Raw genomic sequence first — 19,465 nt, forward strand, 5'->3', positions numbered from 1 at the left:
GTGTACGAATACTTTTTACTATGACTGTGTGTAGTTTCTCACACTCATTTTTCACAATAAATTCATGCGTTTCCTGATAGAATACGTATGTACATTTGAGCATTTCATTCGTTTACTCGCTCTTTCAAACCGCTCTTTTCGGTTTCTTCTTATAGGTCTCATGAAACACAGATGGTATATATGATGGATGATTTTCAATATTACTTGGCTTTCCTCCAACAAAACGTTCACTGCAAATGACGGAGCATTTGGTGGGTTCCCATGGAGTTCCATCCGCACTGAAATGCAGGAAAACATTTATTATTATTATTATTATTATTATTATTATTATTATTATTATTATTATTATTATTATTATTATTATTATTATTATTATTATTCAGCATAGTCAAGACACGTGCACATGCAAAGACATGAATGTAAACATACGAACCTGCTGCAATGCATACTTGAAATGAAATGTACTATTTCAAAGTGTACTTAAATGAACGTGTTCTTGACTTGGCATACCTGGTATGTTTGAAATGTGCGATATGAAATGTGTGATTTAAGTCACAAATGAAATAAGGTACTGTACTTACTTGATTCTTCCCACAGCCGAAATTCACTTCCTGTGTCTGTCCGATTCCCATGGACGACCAGGAAATGTGTGAAATGTAATTCCTTTTCCAGGCGTGTTTCTTTGTGTGTTGTGGCAGTTCACTGCACAACAGTTTCTATTTGATTTAGGCATTTTGATACACTACTACTACCACCACCACAATTTCACACCCACAGTTACACAGCCTGGACTGACCGCTCAAGACAAGATCACCAAAACGTTACCGATATCTTCCACGATAGGCACTGAGAACGGCCGTGCACGCTCCCTATAGGAGAGCTTTAATATGTTGCAATTACATTCATTATTTTATTTTTCTTGTAAATACATTCCAAAAATTTAGGGTCGTCTTATATGCGAGGCCACCTTATATTCGGGCCAATATGGTGTGATCAATGAGTTAAGGATGAATTCAAAGTCCATTTGATTTTCAGCTAGGTACTGACAATAGTTATCACAACCTGGGAAACTGGAGTTGGTCAACGATGATGATGATGATGACCGACAATAGAGAAATTGGCAGGAGGCAGTAATGCCAAGATGTCAAATTAAGGAAATCATCTATCAAAAAATATTATTTTATGGATATTCAAAAAAACTCCAGACCTCGTGACAAAATCTGAAATGGGCAACATGCAAGGATCAAAGAGGACAAGGTCACCCTACCTCTTTTTAGAGTTCCATCATCGCACAACTTAAGTGAGTTGAGCATTGGTAAAATCAAAATGCAATGAAGGGAAATTAATAAGTACTCACATAAATCAAATATCAGCATTCAAACAACAAGACTAGCTCCTAAGATGAGTTTAGAAACTTTACATTTCAACAAGAATAAAAATAGAATATTCAGCTAACATACAGTGCATATAAAAAACTCTTTGGTAATCGTGGGTTTACAAGCAAAACACATTGTCAGTTTTTCAGCTCTGGACATTATCACACTACCCAATGTGATCTTTTCCATTTTTACAAGTGATATCGTACGAGGTTATTTTGGTTACTGAATTTTCTAATTTACTTTCTTAAGCCTCAAGAGAGTAATTTCATTCGAGTAAAATAAATGTTTAAAATTTCAGCTAAATGACTCTATTAAACATACTCTAATGAACTCATTACATACACCAATTTTAAAGAGAAATATTTTTGTTTTGAGATCGGTTCCTGCAAAGGAAGACTGAAGATCTCCAAACCTGCTTTTCTGACAAGTTTTGACTTAACGAGTTTTGATTGTAAACCCATGATATATCGTTCAAGGAACATCACAAGACTGCTTCTGTATTTACAGCTATAAACTTTTCATACAGATAGTTTTTGAGGTTTCAATTCTAACCTCTCAATAACATATTGTGGCATACAATATGTAGGATTCACAGGTTTAACTGAAGAAAAACCAAGTAGAGACAGGGCTGCCAAACCAAACAGTGTATGAAAAGGGTCTGGTAAGTCACCAGGCCGATCACTAAAACCTCCAGTCTCTGTGTCCTGACAAGCAAGCACAAACGAAATAAGCGCATCACGTTTTATCCAATGCAAACGTCCCAGCATGCACAGAGATGCAAGGACCCACCACGAATAACAGACATCAGGAAGCTTCTCTGGACGTCCATTGAGTCCACCTGAAGGCAGCTGTCTCTCACAGAGCCACCAACCAAGTAAATCAGCATCTAGCTTATGAAGATAACCTGAAAAGATTTACTTAAATAAACAAAACTAGCTGAAACGTGTCAAGATATGGCTGTCAATGGGGTAAATATTTATTGAAGGATTTTGTATATACGACATTCCTAGTACTTACAATTTCTTTTATGTCGTACTGACAAAGACAGAACTTACGGCGGTGATAGGATAGGAAATGGCTAGAAGTGGGAAGGAAGTGATCGTGGCCTTAATTAATGTACATCCCCAGCATTTGTCTGGTGTGAAAATGGGAAACCACGGGAAACATCTTCAGAGCTGCCAACAGTGGGATTCAAACCCACTATCACTCGAATGCAAGCTGATAGCTACGTGACCCAAACCATGCAGCCACTTGCTCGGTGCATTCCTTATACATTTACCTTTTGGCACTATTGCAACTTTAAAATATCGCTCTCGTGACATTGTAACATTTAAATGGCCATGACTGAAAACTGGCTGAGGTAAATAGAGACCTACACGTCCCTTGAGGTTTACTGATCGTGATACAAAATGCCAAGCAAACTGGAAACTGATGCCTCTTTAAAGAAAAAGGAAGTGTTTTATCGGATGTTTTCAAGTCAATTTGAGGGATTAGAGCTCTCTGTCCAGTTTTATCTCCACTTATTATTTCCACATCTAAGCAATTTTCATACACACTTTAAAAAATTAGGCCATAATCTGGTTATGTTTAAGAACCGTTGGGTAACGTTCCAATTTCTAAGGAGCGTAACTATGGCTCCAATTTTTGGAATAAGAATATGTGGAGTTAAACCATTAATTCGAACGAATTCAATAATTCTGGAGGAAAATTAAGTAGCTAGCTTTCATCTTCAGTATTAATCTGTAAATGCTAGTGTATGGTTTTGAACCACCAGATACAAGCCCAATAAATTTCAAAATTAATTAACCTTTTCCTGCCCGCATTTTCACTCCGCTTATCCCCAGGTTTCAACCTATTATTTAGCAAAAACTGAAACAGACCGTATTGTTTCAGAAAAAGTTAAATACAGTAAAAACTATTGATCACAATGAATTCAAATGTTCAATAACATCAGAAAATATACCATCACATCAATTTCTCTGTTTATTGAGTCATAATGTGTTTTTCACCCCCCACCACCACCCCCACCTCGTGATACTCGTAACAGAGACAGTCTGCATTTGTCACATTCCCATGTTGTCTGAATCCTTCAAAACCAATGATCACGTGATTTTGGAAGTGGAATGATGCCCATGTATATAAGATTTTATTTCATCTGGGCAAGGGTCTTCCCAATCTGTTTTTATCTTACCGGAATGCGACTGTTTGAAGGCTGCATTGTTATATGCGCAATAGGCTATGTCACTGAATAGTTTTTCTCCTCCTAAGATACGTAAAAAAACAATCTCTTTCCCCTAATATTCTTTCCGAATTATGCGCAGGTTAAACATCATCCATTTAATCATTCGGAGTAACGAAACGTAATATTTGTGTTCCCTGAATTGCCGTGGCATCGCCATCAGGTCCGATTTATTGATATTCGTTTTCATTCATATCACTGTTATCACTAAAATTATCTTCGTTGATACATTATTCACTCATTAAAAATTCACCTCCACCCCTACTCAAGGATTCTGTGTCACTTTTTTCGCCCATATTCAGCTCAGTTTCAATATACGCTATATTCAATCCCGCCATGTTTACGAACGAAACAGCTGACCCGCGTTCGCGGAAGTTCAAGACCGTTGCCTAGGCAACGTCAAGACAGATTATCTCTCTTTATTCCCTAAGACTTGTAGATTGCACTGCGTGTTCATAAATACCTTATAAACACTTCACTGATGAGAAAAATAAAAAAACTATCACACAGATCGCAGACGAATGCAGATAATGCAGCCGGGCTCTTTCGGGCGCTAAGGACCGGAAGGCTAAATGAACAGTTGGGCGCTTTCAGGCGCTAAGGGCCGGAAAGGGTTAAGAATGGCAACTCTAACGAAAATGATGCTATCTCTCAGAGAAATGAATGTTTTGCTATAAATTTTAATCACAATATCATCCTCTGCTAAAATTCTGGCTTTTGTTCAATAACATTTGATCCATCACCATCTACAGAGGATTAGTCGCAGTTACAGATTTCTTGCAAAAAATCAACTAATTCCATTTTTATGTGGTTTTGCGCGCATATTTTAATGTTAGTAGCATGTTTTGAAGAAGAGTCAAAGAGGAGACTATTTAATACAATTATAACCAAATAAATGTTTGGCGATAAGCATGCGACAAAACAGGCTAAAACTTTATTAAATCTTCCCAAGATTTTTGCAATAGAAGGAATGGGATGTCATTCCCTATGATATATTTTAGAAAACAATTCATACCTGTTGACAAGAGCACCAAAAGACAGTCAACAGAGTACGCACAGCATTTGCCGTTTGGTCCCACATGAGGGAGCACGGCATCTGTCGTACTGAGAACTTTGGTGCTTACAGACATAATATGACATCTGGCGGTGTTTTTGGAACTTTATCAGTTATTCGAACAGTGTCGCTGTACAAATCCCAATTCTGTATGGTGATGATCTCTGACGGGAATGCATATACTCACTACAGTGTAAGAGTTTGGCACACCGTTAGGTTACAACTTAGTGTTACGATTGCCGCTGATGTGGATAGTTGTTTGAGCTTTTCGTAGCTGTTAATATTTTTGGTTTTTGTAAATATAACCGAATATTTTTTCTTTTTTAAATTACAAGTGATGCTGTGGAGGTTCTGGACAGCTTACTGCTAAAAACAATGGAAAGAATGTTGTACGCCTGATTGGAGGAGGGACACAAGATCCACTACGCCTTGAAGGTCGCCGTTTTATGAGGCCACTCCCACAAAGTGAATCAAAGAAGCCTAAACTTCTCAGGCAATGCTACGTCTGCAAACAAACTACCCGATCAGGACAGAAGAGGAAAGAAACGAGCTACAAGTGTTCTACTTGTGAGGTTCCTCTCTGCATATATCCTCGCTTTGAACAGTATCATACATTTTAAAAGTTTTCAAATCATTTTCATGTCTCTCAAAACCGTTATAAATTTCTTATAATTTTTTTAAAAAATTCTTATTCCCCAAAGGTTGTTCACCAGTCAAATACGCATTCCGATGCGGCCGTCATTATTGCACGGCATATGCCGAGCGACCTCGTCAAAAGATTAATTGATTAATATTTGCCATTGGAGCTTTAACCTATACTGAGCCGTGCTTATTGAATATCATCAGCTGCATTGGAATGTAATTTTAATCCTGCACCGAACTCTCATTTAAATTTAAAGAAATTGTGAATGTAATGTGCACTGTTCAACTGCTGGGGAACTAAACAGCGACTCTTCCTGTCCACGAAGTACAACTGACCAGTAAGGTGCTTGATTGCACATGCGTGCCTACCCCTTTCCACTTTCCCTATCGTGTCACCAGCTCAGCGCTCTCACGGTTCAGGCAGCCTGGAAGTACTGGCAAGCGCAGTGACAAATGCAAATGCTAAGTTTTCTTTAATAATTTAAAACTATATGGCAAGAATTTTTTATGCTCTTAAAGACATGCTGCAAATCTACAAGCCAAGAGCTTTCATCTGAATGCTTTAAGATGTCAATCAGTTCAGCCGTTCACTCAAAATCCATGTAATAAAAATCAGCCTAAAGTTTTAAGTATTCAGATGAACAGTCCACTTTTTTTAACCCTAACCCATCTAATGCCACTGTGGTATCAAGTGATTTACATTACAACTTCTTTTCATAACCTCAATTTATTCTTCTGTCTTCAGCCCACACACTATTCTTATTTTAATATTTTCATTCTCAATGCAAAATATTTGTAAGAATGGTTAATAACTGGCATAAGAATGTTTTTAAAGCAGAATTCATAAACTATTTTCTGATAAGAAACATGTAAATCCACAGAATAATTTGAAGAGTATCCCGGAGCTGAATACTATTTCCATAAAACATATTGAAAATCCAACTACTTAACAATATACAAATCTAACAAAAGTTACAGATAATGAACATTAGAATATTGTATGTAAGAGATCACCTCAATTACCAATGTATGTATGAAATATTTAATTTTTTATACAAACACACAATTTATGCATTTCACTATAAATAAATCGCCTAGCACCAATAAGTTGCCTTGAATTACATTACTAAAACAATGTTTGATTTAAATTTAACCCAGCAGTGGTAGTGTGCTTGTTTGGAAATACTGGATTTGGTCACAGGTGAGATTTTCCCCTCACCTTTGTAACTTTGAGCATTCTAGTGTATATAAGTATTTGTTCCAACAACAGCAGTAATAATTGAATTAGCTTTCCTGAAATATATTTTAAATGTCAGTATAAGAAAAAATACCTTTTCAAGAAAAGAAAGAAAATATACACATTTAATCAAAGCACTGCATTTTAGTAAATACCAGGTGGTCCACCAGCCCCTTGCGGTCCAGTTATGTGCATCCCTTCACATTTACTACAATTCTACTACTGCTTGCTAGGTACCAACTGATGAGCCCCACCTAGCACATGGGGCAAAATGCTGGCAACCAGGAATGTCCAATTATGTCCAATAATGGACCATTTATATTGGTATTATAAATTTACTCATTCGGGACAAATATTTCAGATTCCCTATGGGAATCAACATCTATATCACCTCGAATGAACCTGTAAAATGAGTACAGATACACAGAACATGTACTTTAAAATAGGAGGTAGACACACAAACCGGGAGCACGGTACTGTATAGGCTGGGAAGTGGGCACTGTAGCTCAAGTGTCACAATAGCTCACATGGCAAGCGTGCGGGGAGATATATAATAGTGGACAGTGCTCGAGGTAGGTGGTTCGAATCCCACATAAGAATGGGATGTGGTAAGGTTGCATACTTGATAGCTTCCAGGGACTGATTTGTCTATTTGACCCTGTAAAAGACCGCATGTATCGTTGCATTGGGTATGGTGCTGGGTTGGACGAGGATGAGGAGTTGATGGTCTATGGCCAGTTTCTACATCGTACATGTTCCAAGCTTCGTAGACCACAGGTAGGGTAAAGTATGCCCCATTGGAACGATAACATTCAATGGCAGGTAAGTATGTAGTAGCACAAACTCTCCTCCTTCGAAGCAATTCCTAACACAAAATTTATTCACTGCCTCGAGATGTATTCCAGTGACGAGTATGTGGATATGTTACTTATCTATGGAGAAGCTAGACAGAATGCATACCAAGCACAATGTCCGTACTAAGAACGCTATCCAGATAGACAACAACTGACGGGCATGACATTTCGGAGTGTGGAAAGACACCTGCGGGATACTGCATTCCTGAGGAGGACACGGCCCGCTTGAGATCATCCCATGACGTCTGCTGACAATGAAGAGGTCATGTTTGACGCTATCCGGTTTAACCCTCATACTAGCACAAAGGCCATTGCACAGGAGACTAACATGAGCGTCTGTTATGCGGATATTGCATACCCACCCGTTTCACCCATACCATCTGCACTTACACCAGGAGTTCAATGGTCATGACTTCGATAGCTGGGTGGCGTTCTGTCAATGGATCCTACAGCGTGTGGACAATGATCCTGCTTCTCTAGCGACTCTTATTTACAGACGAAGCAGGATTCCACAACAATAATAAATAACGTTATTTGCTTTACGTCCCACTAACTACTTTTATGGTTTTCGGAGACGCAGATGTGCCGGAATTTAGTCCCGCAGGAGTTCTTTTACGTACCAGTAAATCTACCGACATGAGGCTGGAGTATTTGAGCACCTTCAAATACCACCGGACTGAGCCACGATTGAACCTGCCAAGTTGGAGTCAGAAGGCCAGCGCCTCAACCGTCTGAGCCACTCAGCAGGGCAGATTCCACAACAATGGAACCGTTAATCGCCATAATATGCATTACTGGAGTGTGGATAATCCCCTTCGGGTGCGATGGGCAGCTTTTCAGGTACAGTGGGGTGTGAATGTATGGTGTGGGATCATGAGTGATAACCTCATCGGTCCCCATTTCTTTGAGGGCCATCTGACCAGCCTACGCTATCTGCAGTTTCTCCAAAATGAACAACCACCATTTTTTGGAATATCTGCCACCCTTGACCGCAGCAGGGTGTGGTTTCAACATGATAGAGCTCCACCGCACGCAGTGGTGGTCGTCCGGAACCATCTCCATGCAACGTATCCTGAACAATGGATAGGAAGGGGAGGACCTGTCCCCTGGCTCGCCAGATCGCCAGATATTATACCCCTGGATTTTTTCTGTGGGGCCATGTAAAACAACTGAGCCATGCATAGGAGCCAGCCAGTTCTTGTCACCTTAGACAGCTCATCACTGAGGCATGCCGTTCCGTTTTGGCAGAGATGTTACAACGGGCCAGACGGTCCTTACAACATCGCGCACAGCTCTGTATCGACCACAGAGGTTGTGAGTTCGAGCAGGTGCTGCATTAAACGACGTGGATAACTGAAATCCTGTCACGTTTCCCAGCCTTTATCAACCCAGCTCCATACCAACAGCCCTTTTCAGGGCCAAATAAACAAATCAGTCTGTGAAAAATACCGGTATTAAGTATACAACCTTGCCACATCCCAAGCAACTGGCTTATAAAAATTTTTTTTAAAACTTGCATGGAACTTTAACCTTCCATCCCTCAAGCACGGTCAACTATCACACATCCTACTGCAAGTTAGCCATGTGAGCTACAGCGATACTTGACCTACGGCACCCACCTCCCAGCCTATACTGGCCATAGACCATCTCCACATCCTTGTCCAACCCAGCACCATACCCAATGCAACGATACATGCGGTCTTTTACAGGTACAAATAAACAAATCTGTCGGTGCGACGTAAAGTCAGCAAAAAACAAAATAAAAAAACAAAATCAGTCCTTAGAAGCTATCAAGTATGCAACCTTACAACATCCCAGGCAACTAGCTGTCAAAAAAATTTCTTAAGTGGGATTTGAACCTCCTACCTTGAGCACTGTCCACTATCACATCTCTGCGCCCGCTTGCCACGTGAGTTACTGCAACACTTGTCCAACTCAGCACCATACACAATGCAACAATACGTACGGTCTTTTACAGGTTCAAATAAACAAATCTGTTGGTGCGATGTAAAGTCAGCAACCTTACAACATCCCAGGCAAGTAGCTGTTAAAAAAAAATCTTAAGTGGGATTTGAACCTCCTACCTTGAGCACTGTCCACTATCACATATCTCTGCGCCCGCTTGCCACGTGACCTACTGCGACACTTGTCCAACCCAGCACCATACACAATGCAACGATACATACGGTCTTTTACAGGTTCAAATAAACAAATCTGTTGGTGCGACGTAAAGTCAGCAAAAAACAAAATAAAAAAACAAAATCAGTCCTTGGAAGCTATCAAGTATGCAACCTTACAACATCCCAGGCAACTAGCTGTTAAAAAAAATTCTTAAGTGGGATTTGAACCTCCTACCTCGAGCACTGTCCACTATCACATATCTCTCCGCCCGCTTGCCACATGAGCTACTGCGACACTTCGACGTACGGCGCCCACTTCCCAGCCTATACAGTACCGTGCTCCCAGTCTGTGAGTCCACCTCCTCTTTTAAAGTACATGTTCTGCATATCTGTATTCGTTTTACGGGGTCATTCGAGGTACCCATAATGAATTAATAGTGGCGCTCACGATTCCTGCTGTCTTCTAGCCCGTAAACACACATCACTATATTACCCCAGTTTAGGGAGAGGGACCAAAATCTTTCAGAATTGTAGTAAATGTGAAGGGATGCATAAAACTGGATTGCAAGGGGCTGATGGACCACCCGGTATATGGGCAATATTATTGCCACATTAATGGTCGCAGGCAAGATATTCCCTCACCTTCACTGATAGCTTGTATTCAAGAATACAACACAAAAAATCAACAATCATATAAAACAGCTAACTACAAGCAGTACTAGCTTCTTTTTTCCTTCATGCACTCTGCCTCTGGATCTGAAGTACAGCACACCTGAGGTGCGTTCTTTGCTAACAGCTCCCCAACAATCACCACATTATGTTATAGTGAAGAGATTTTTATTCTCTGGACGGAAGTTACACTTCTGCTTTTCTGCCGTACTCTTTTCCTGATGTAATGCCTGCTGCTGGCATTCTCCTAATACCTTCAAGATCTAGAGACGTTAATGTAGTGTGTAAGCAATCAGTAGGAATTATCTTGGCGAGATGTAGTTTACAAAGCTCTGATGCTGATGTTTTCAGGTGATTTCTTCTTGGCGTTCTATTGTCTGTGTTGAATCTCAGTATGATGTCACTGCTGAACTTGGCGATATCAAACAAAGTATAGAAGATTCTCAGTGGCCATCCACTAGGTTTTCTGGCGACAATATACAGGCTTTTGAAGTTACTTGCAACATCCACTCCTCCTTTTGTCATGTTGTAAATTGTTACGACTTCGAGTTTGCTCTAGTCACCCGTTGTTTCATCAATGTTTTCACCTTGATGCATGGTAGATAGCATTAGGACAACCTTACCATTTGTTTTTTATGTCAACTGTTCTACATCTCTAAAGAATCTATCATAGAAGATCCTATAAATATTAACATATACTTCAAGTATATTAAATACTATATATTTTCGCGCCTAGAAGCATTTGCAGGCATTTCATTAGCATTTGGAAGTACAGTGCCGGACATTACGTATCTTGTGCTGCACTTCAAGAACTTGCAGCTTACTACATTTAAATGACTTATCTTCAACTTCCACATAATTTTAGGACTTCAAATTTGTTAAATTGTGTTATAACTTCATGCCTAGCAGTATTTACAGGCTTATTCACTGAATTATTCACCAATTCTCATAAACATTTTGAAGCACAGTGCCGGACATTACGTATATTATGTTCTTCACGAACTTGCACCTTGCTTCATTTAAGTGACTGATCTTCCATTTCTTTGGGATTTTAGGATCTTACATCACTCAGTGCTAATCCCGAAAGTGTTATAGTGCTTCTGAATCTGCTTTTAGTGAAAGACTTATCCTTTACTCATTCTTTTCCTATGCATTGTTTTATATTTTTATTTAATCGGCTGATGATTACCCTGAGTAGTGGTCGAAACCGGTACTGCTTTTAATCAAATCAGAATGTAACATTACATTTACCTTGCATTCCTTGTATTGAATAGGGTGAACCACTTTATTTCTTGTTTCAATTTAATTGTGATGCAGTTCAATACGGAACATAATGAATTTTTTATTTTTAAATCAACTAAACATGTCGTTCATTGTTCATGAAATGGTTTTTTCCTTCTTCTCCAGGTATATTATAGTGTAGTCTTATAATTTGTACTTAAACACACTGAAAAACTTGAGTTATATCTTTGAAAATGTGCTTCAGGTGATAAGAGGAAAATGCACATATTGAATCACTTTTATTAAGGTGACAAATATGTCACGCAAGGCATTATAGGGTTGAGGTTTCTGTTTTGTTTATTTTACTATTTCCTTTATGTCACACTTATACAGATAGGTTTTATGGGGACGATGGGATAGGAAAGGGCTAGAAGTGAGAAGGAAACCATGGCCTTGATTAAGGTGTAGCCCCAGCATTTTCCAGGTGTGAAAATAGGAAACCACGCAAAACCATCTTCAAGGGCTGCCGACAGTGGGATTCAAACCCATCGTTGCTTGAAGACAAGCTCTCAGCTTCATGACCCTAACCGCAAGGCCAACTCGCTCTGTTATTATAGGGTTAAATTTGTGTGGGGATTGTCATCTGGTTGGAGCCCTTCATAGGCAGACCCTCCAAGGACAGAGGACAGCATCTACCATATTGTAAAGTAATGCATGTAGTCATAGAGAAAGAATGTAACTTGTGAGAGTTATAGAGAAGTTTAACGATAGTACACTCAGTCCCCAAGCCATAGGAATTAACTATCTACGATTACAATTTCACAGCCTGGACGGGAATCGAACCTGGACACCCTCAGACCAAACACAAGCACTACCACTTGGCCAAAGACAATGAGCTCACATAAAATATTCAAATTCCTCCAGCCAAGAAGCTGAAATAATTTAATAACATTTCATTATTATCTCTTAACATTATAGAAAATTGCCACAAATAATGAGGAAAAGGTGAGAAGTTTCATATTAGTAGATGCATTTAAAAAAAAGGATAAGGTAATTCACAAATTCAGAGTTCAACATTTAAGATGGGCTTTTGACTGGAGTCCAAATACTGTACTGTGATAAGAGGGTAACTCAGATTAGCACTGAAAACAGAAATACTACTGAATACACTAAGATGTGTAGAACTATGAGAATAATTTGCAAGGACAAAAAAATGATTGCCTTCAAAATTACAACACACAAATCACTATGTCATCTAGAATCAAGGCATGAAAAGATCAATCAGAAGTATAGTCAATAAAAGCCACAGGCTATCACCCTGGCCTACCATAATACACAACAGTAAAACAGTAAACAGTAAAAAATCCAGGTATATTCAGATACCTCTGCTTGTTATTAATAGACTATCATATTCAACAAGATGTGTACATATTGACCAAAAAACTACAATAAAACTTCCAATAAATAATTTCTGTAATTACCTGCATTATCTTTGCTACACTTAAATTCAATTTTTATTGCCATATTGCCTTCCACGGAGAATGCAGATCATAAACTTCTAATAACCCACCTGCCTCACTTATCTTAACAAGAATTTGATCTTAAATATAATTTAGTTCCTGGGAATATAAGTATTGAAAAGGAACAAACAAGTGTCAAATCAAGTTACATATCGAGAGATTAGCCGTAGTACCCGTCGCTAATAGGACAAACACATAGCATGGGCATGATTTCATTTTTGCCCACTCCTCACATTGTTCTCCCAGATTCTGAGGCACATAAGTGGGCATGCCTATCCCTGTCAGCGGCCTGTCGTAACGTACTCTCTTCCTTGCTCTCTGGGACCATTCACAGTTTCATACCGTATTTACGCGAATAACCCATGCTGCCGAATAATCCCCACACCCTAATTTTAAGAAAGATCTTTTTAAAAATGAAATGAACTAAAATTCCTTCCAGCAAAAGAGTAACGTAGGCATAAACAAACATTTCATATCACTCCTCGAGTTCCATGTGGCCTATACGCAAATATGAACATGACTGAAATAGCTACTTTGCCTGAACATATCTGAGATGATAAAAATGCATTATCACTGCTATAAAATATATTTGCCATGAAAATTAGCAAGTAGGCCTTCTTACGTGACGGGTATTTCATAAATCTAAACTTGCAATATACTCAATTCACAGTAGATTGGAAGATTCCTTGTCTCTTGCAACACGAGAATCCTCTTCTAAAGTAATTTGTCACACTCCATGTCTAAAACACTTCTCACACGCGATCTCTTTTTTACTAGGAGAGCAACACGACCAGTGGAGGATAATTCTTTTCGTGCAATGTAAACACTTGAAACAGACATGCCCGCGAACTCATTTGTTAGTTTTGCGATACAGTAAAACCTCATTAATTCGAAGTCATAGGGACGCAAAAATGTGACTTTGAATTATGTGATTTCAAATTAACCGCCAACTTGTAATTCAGAAATGCTAACACTAGCCGCATTGCAAAATATTCTAAGACCCATTACTGAATGCAATTAACATGGATTCACAGTTTAAATCCTCCACATGCCATGGAAAAAAACTATTTCCAAAATGTATCCAAGAATTCCCACTTACATTATTCAAATAATGAACTTTAATAACTGACTGGCAAACATAACCTCACGCAATGAAAGAAAAAAAAAAAACTAGGGGAAATCTATGCTGGCACCCCTGTGCAAGTGCTTTATTCATTGGATTACTGTACTGTATGCATTTTAGATGCCTTGTACTTGCACGGAAAGTACCCGAAGCCCCTAAAACGTCGAGGTTGATCGAACATTCATATGACGAGGAGAGGAAGTAGGAAGTCTATCGCTTCCGTCTGCATTGCAACACAGGACAGTGACTCTATCCCGCCATGGCACTTCTCCTGTAGTCATAATTCAGAAATGCCAACACTTACCAGAACACAAAGTATTCTAAAACCCATTAATGCATGCAATCACCTTGATTCACAGTTTAAATCTTTCAAATGCCATGGAAAAAAAATTTCCGAAATGTATCAAACAAAGGTGCATTTACATTATTCAAATAAAGCACTTGGATAAATCACTGGCAAACATAACCTTATGCAAGAAAAGAAACAAAAACAAGATTCAAAGATGAGGATAAATTATGCTGGCTCTCCTATGCAGGTGCCTTATTGTTTGGATTACTGTACTGTTTGCATTTTTAGATGCCTTGTACTTGCACAGAAACATCGTGGCTTATCGAAATTTCCTATGACGAGGGGAGTCTTCCGCTTCCGTCTGCATTGCAACACAGTACAGTGACCCCATCGCCTTTATAAACTATAAGTCCATTTGATCTCGGCATTAAAAGAAAGATGGAGTTTCATTGGCATCAACAATATTGTTCGATCCATACAAATTGATTATAATTGTACCGGGCGGTACACCTCCACGCCGCTAATTTAAAATGTGCGCCAATTGAAACTCCTCTGCTGGAGGAAGTCTGAACTTTATTGACGGTATTAATTTTCTACTTTCTCAGAAGATGTCACTACGTGGAAAATTTGGAGTTTTTGAACTGTGTCATTTTCGACGTATTTTTGTTTTGCTTGTAGTAATAAGTGTGAACTTTCTCTTCTAGAGGACACTACTGAAGATCAACAATAGTGCACCCTAGTGCGGAGTGAAAGAACTGTTTTTTCGGAGAAATTTTTATTTCAAAAGTTTGTTTCTTGTTAAATTTCTTTCTGTTATTGTTTAAGTTGGCTGTATACCCCTCTCTTTCCCCTTGTTTTGTATTTAGCCAATCCCGAATTTCTTTAATTAATTTCTGACCAATCTGATGGATCTTCCCCCAACTGGGATATGTTGCTGTACCCTACCCAATAAAGTGATTGTGGGCGGGTGTTTTCTTCCCTAAAACGCCTCAAACTTTCCGCGAGAGTATATAAACTGCTGATTTTAGGGTCTCCGGGCCACTTCTGTTCCATCTTTCTGTGTGTAAAGTACATAGCAGGGGGCGGGAAGCGCCTCTTTCTTCGGCGGCAGTCTACAACCAGGTAATGGCCGATTAATTACTTCTTTTCTTGCTTGCTCAGCAGTTTAACTCTCGGGGCGGGTCCGAAGTTTTCCCATTATGTAACCTTCCGTAAAATGTAAAGAAACTTATATCTATTCTAGCTTTTAAACTACATATTGGGATAGAGAGTGCTTAACCCTCTCGAGCTCCCACTCATATTGTTTTGAGGTGAACTTATTTTCTCAACCTATTCTTACTTAACATTATGTAAATTTGTTTCTTTTCTAAAGTCACCTCCGTAGTATGGGATTAGCCCTTGCATCAGTGGCCTAGAGCCAAATTAGGTTTTTAAAGAAGCGTATTAGGAGCGCAAGTTCGCCTCCCCTCAAATTGTTATTTTAGAGGTCATGTAATTAATCTTTTCTCACTTAATAGACCTCAGTAGGTTGGGTATTTTACCCCTGTGTATGTCCAGAGAGGACAACTTGAAGGTGGAGTTTGGTGTGGCCTTTGAGAGGCTTAAAGTTGAGAGCGAGTGGCTCTTTTTCGAAAATTGAGTGTTGTATGCCTCGAAGAGGCTTTTCGATGTAATTTGGAGCAAGTGCTCCTGAGCATGAATGGGGTTTTCTGCCCCTCTGTTAATTCTTATTTTGAAGTAAGGTTGGGCTGACTGCCCAAGCATTGTGAAATCGGGGCGCGAAGCCCAAATCTTGTAAATATTGTAACTACCTTTTTGACTTGCTACTCTGTACCTGCCATGCTTGTTATTTCTTTATTTTGAAAAGAAAATATAACCTTGTTAAATTTTAAATTAATTTTACTTTCGTAGCTTGAGACCTGTTCACCAACCCGCACCTTCTTTCACGCATAACTACCGCAAAAACACGGTAACAATAATTATTAAGCCACGCTTTTTCACCTACTGCCGGCATCGCCAGTGTTCTGTTTCTCTGCACACTGTGGCGTTCCTTAAAACGCTGAAAACTAACGAATTACAATTTCACTCAAACTTAGCAACTATGAAACACACTGTAGACACACCGAAGGGAGTGAAAGTGCGGTAGTTACCCCTGCACGTTCCAGAAGATACGTTCTATTGTAACGCCAAGAAAATTTGAATTTAAATTACTCTGTAAAAACTTTTTTTTAAATGTAAAGGCAGTTTTCTTCTATCTGCGGTTATACAAAACATCACTGTACACCCAACATCGAAAACTGTGTGAACCAGGAGCCTGTCGCCAACCTTGACACAAATAAAATCCGCACCCCAATTTTGTGCCTTGAATTTTTTTTTAATAGGACGGGATCATTCACGTAAATACGGTATTTCTTTTCAATGTTACTGATCTTGATTTGATCTCTGCCTTCCAGTATAAAAGAAAGCAAAGTATCAGATTAATACTCACAAAATACCAACAGGTGTACAAAGCCTTTAAAACGTTGCTGAATCGATCTCCATAGTGACTCTCGTTTACAGTCTATAGAGCTAGTTACCGATTCTAGAGCTTACATATAACTGCCACTGATATTTACTTTATTTTTTCACTGTATTGGAAAAAGGTACAGAACAAAAATTTGCAATGAGCTATTTCCATGTAAAACCACCCATAAGAGATATATAAGAGTTTTATTACTTAGGCCCCATGTGAAGCAGCCCCTTCTGGTGAAATTTTTGGACAACTTATAACTAAGACGCTACTCTAACTTTTTTGAAACTGCAATTCCAAGTTTCATTAAAATCCACCCATTCATTTTCTCCTAATGCAACCCTTTTGATGACAGGCTGTAATGTAGCAGTTGCACTAAGAATGCCAAGAAAATTTTTAATGAAAATGAACACACTAAGGAAAAAACATTTTCCTACTTACACTTTTGGAGTTAAATCCCTGTTTGTTTTTTCATAGCACACAGACGAATAGAGAATGTGATTGTAACTATAACTGCAATAGTTTCATTTTCTTCATTTAAAAGTGTATGAATATTTTATTATTTTTTGAAAACTTAAAATAACAAAATTTGACCTATTTTTTACTTTTTATTATTATCATGGGTGTGATACCTTTATGAGAACGCTCAGCTAATACTGAAGAAAAAACTGAAGATCTACGCAATACTTGGTATACCTTTTGAGAATTACAATTTTTTTCTAGAAAATTATGCACATGCCGGTTGAAAACACAAAAAACAAGATAAGTGACATGAAGCAGCAGAGTGCAGGGCTACCAGGTGCAAATTTTCAATACAACAAAAGAAAGCTTTTATAAAACTTCACTGATATCGATATTGCATTCATCGATATTACCAGAGCGTAAAAGCTTCATTCTTACCAGCTGTATTACTTATGCTACCATCGTTTAGCAGGAATTGAAAATACAGGCAAAAGAAGACTGTGGCCGACAGATTAGCCCCCGGCATTTTTAGCAGCAGCTCAAATGGCTGATGAATCGGCCGCTTGGCACTATAAGAGGTAAACTGAACTCTATTTAAGTCATTACTCGTCAGAATACAATATTAACAGACTGGAATATCGCTGTTAAAAGCAATGCTATCATATGGAATGCTTGATCAAATGAAAAACTGCACTTTCTCTCACTTTTAATGAACAGTAGTACTCTGATATGGATGTTGATTCCCATAGGGAACCTGAAATATTTGTCCCAAATAAGTAAATTTATAACACCAATATAAGTGGTCCGTTATTGGACATTATAAATGTTCCAGCTAACTCATTCCTGGTTGGCAACTTTTTGCCCCAATGTACTAAATTGGGCCATTTATATTGGTATTATAAATTTGCTCATTCGGGACAAATATCTTCAGGTTCGCTATGGGAATCAACATCCATATCATCTGATGGCCAGGCAGGCATCAATTTTTGGAAATGAGGCAAAGTCTCTCATAGTGCATTGCCACTGCCGGTCGCTCCAAGTAGCCTACGCAGTGGCCTCCACAGTGTGCACTAGCCATATGTCTTATTAGTGTGCTACTTACCAACTGATGAACCCAACTTAGCACACTGGGGCGAAACGCTGGCAACCAGGAATGAGTTAGCTGGAAAATGTATAATGTCCAATAACGGACCATTTATATTGGTATTACAGTACTACTCTGGCATTCTAGCAGTGCCAAGTTCCAGAGCTGGAATAACCAGACCGCAGACAGCCATGAACACTCCCCTGCAGTATTCCATTAAGTGTGCACAATGGTCATTCCAATCAGCCGTTCAGAGTAGGGATTGAATAGGTGGAATACTATGATGAACCACTGTATTACATAACAGTAGTTATCCAAAAATTTATGAACCAGAGGAAAAGCTAAAGAAAGAAAGAAAGAAATAAAAGAAAAGAAAAGAAAAGAAAAGAAAAGAAAAGAAAAGAAAAGAAAAGAAAAGAAAAGAAAAGAAAGAAAGAAAGAAAGAAAGAAAAGAAAAGAAAAGAAAAGAAAAGAAAGAAAGAAAGAAAGAAAGAAAGAAAAAGTTACCTATCTCCCTAGCTACAGTACTTCCCACCAATATTCAGGCAGGTTGTAATGTGCAATGGACATAAGTGTAACCACATCATATTTTTACAACGTTTAATAATAATGTTATTGGCTTTACGTCCTACTAACTACTTTTATGGTTTACGGAGACACCGAGGTGTCTGAATTTAGTCCCGCAGGAGTTTTTATGTGCCAGGAAATCTAGCGACACGAGGCTGATGTATTTGAGCACCTTCAAATACCATCGGACTGAGCGAGAATCGACCTGCCAAGTTGGGGTCAGAAGGCCAGCGCCTCAACCGTCTGAGCCACTCAGCCCGGCTATCAATATATCAAGACATGCCAATAGTGTTATATTAGGTGTTGGTGTTTGCAAGTTACATGTAAATGTTCTTTTCCACTTATAATTTAAGGCTGAAGAAACCCAATACAAGGGTCGAAATTAGTCCCGATGTAATAAATAATATTAAAATATCGTCCCCACTATGGCGAACTAGCGAAGGTGAATAACTACGGAACCTATAGTTCTAAAGTTTTTGTCAAGATTTTATTATTT

General features: G+C 38.7%; 1 protein-coding gene across 2 annotated transcripts in view; it reads right to left on the reverse strand.

Annotated features, from left to right (window-relative positions):
* Positions 1-1,855: 1,855 nt before the first annotated feature.
* The window catches only part of RabGGTb (geranylgeranyl transferase type-2 subunit beta), a 73,455-nt gene continuing 55,845 nt past the window's right edge, over positions 1,856-19,465 (reverse strand). For both annotated transcript variants that reach the window (XM_067135621.2, XM_067135619.2), the window contains one exon: positions 1,856-2,283. In XM_067135621.2, coding sequence (XP_066991722.1) covers positions 1,898-2,283 — 386 coding nt within the window. In that variant the 3' untranslated portion in view covers positions 1,856-1,897. The remainder of the gene's footprint in view (positions 2,284-19,465) is intronic.

Source organism: Anabrus simplex, chromosome 1 (genome assembly GCF_040414725.1).
Source record: "Anabrus simplex isolate iqAnaSimp1 chromosome 1, ASM4041472v1, whole genome shotgun sequence".
Lineage (NCBI taxonomy): Eukaryota > Metazoa > Arthropoda > Insecta > Orthoptera > Tettigoniidae > Anabrus > Anabrus simplex.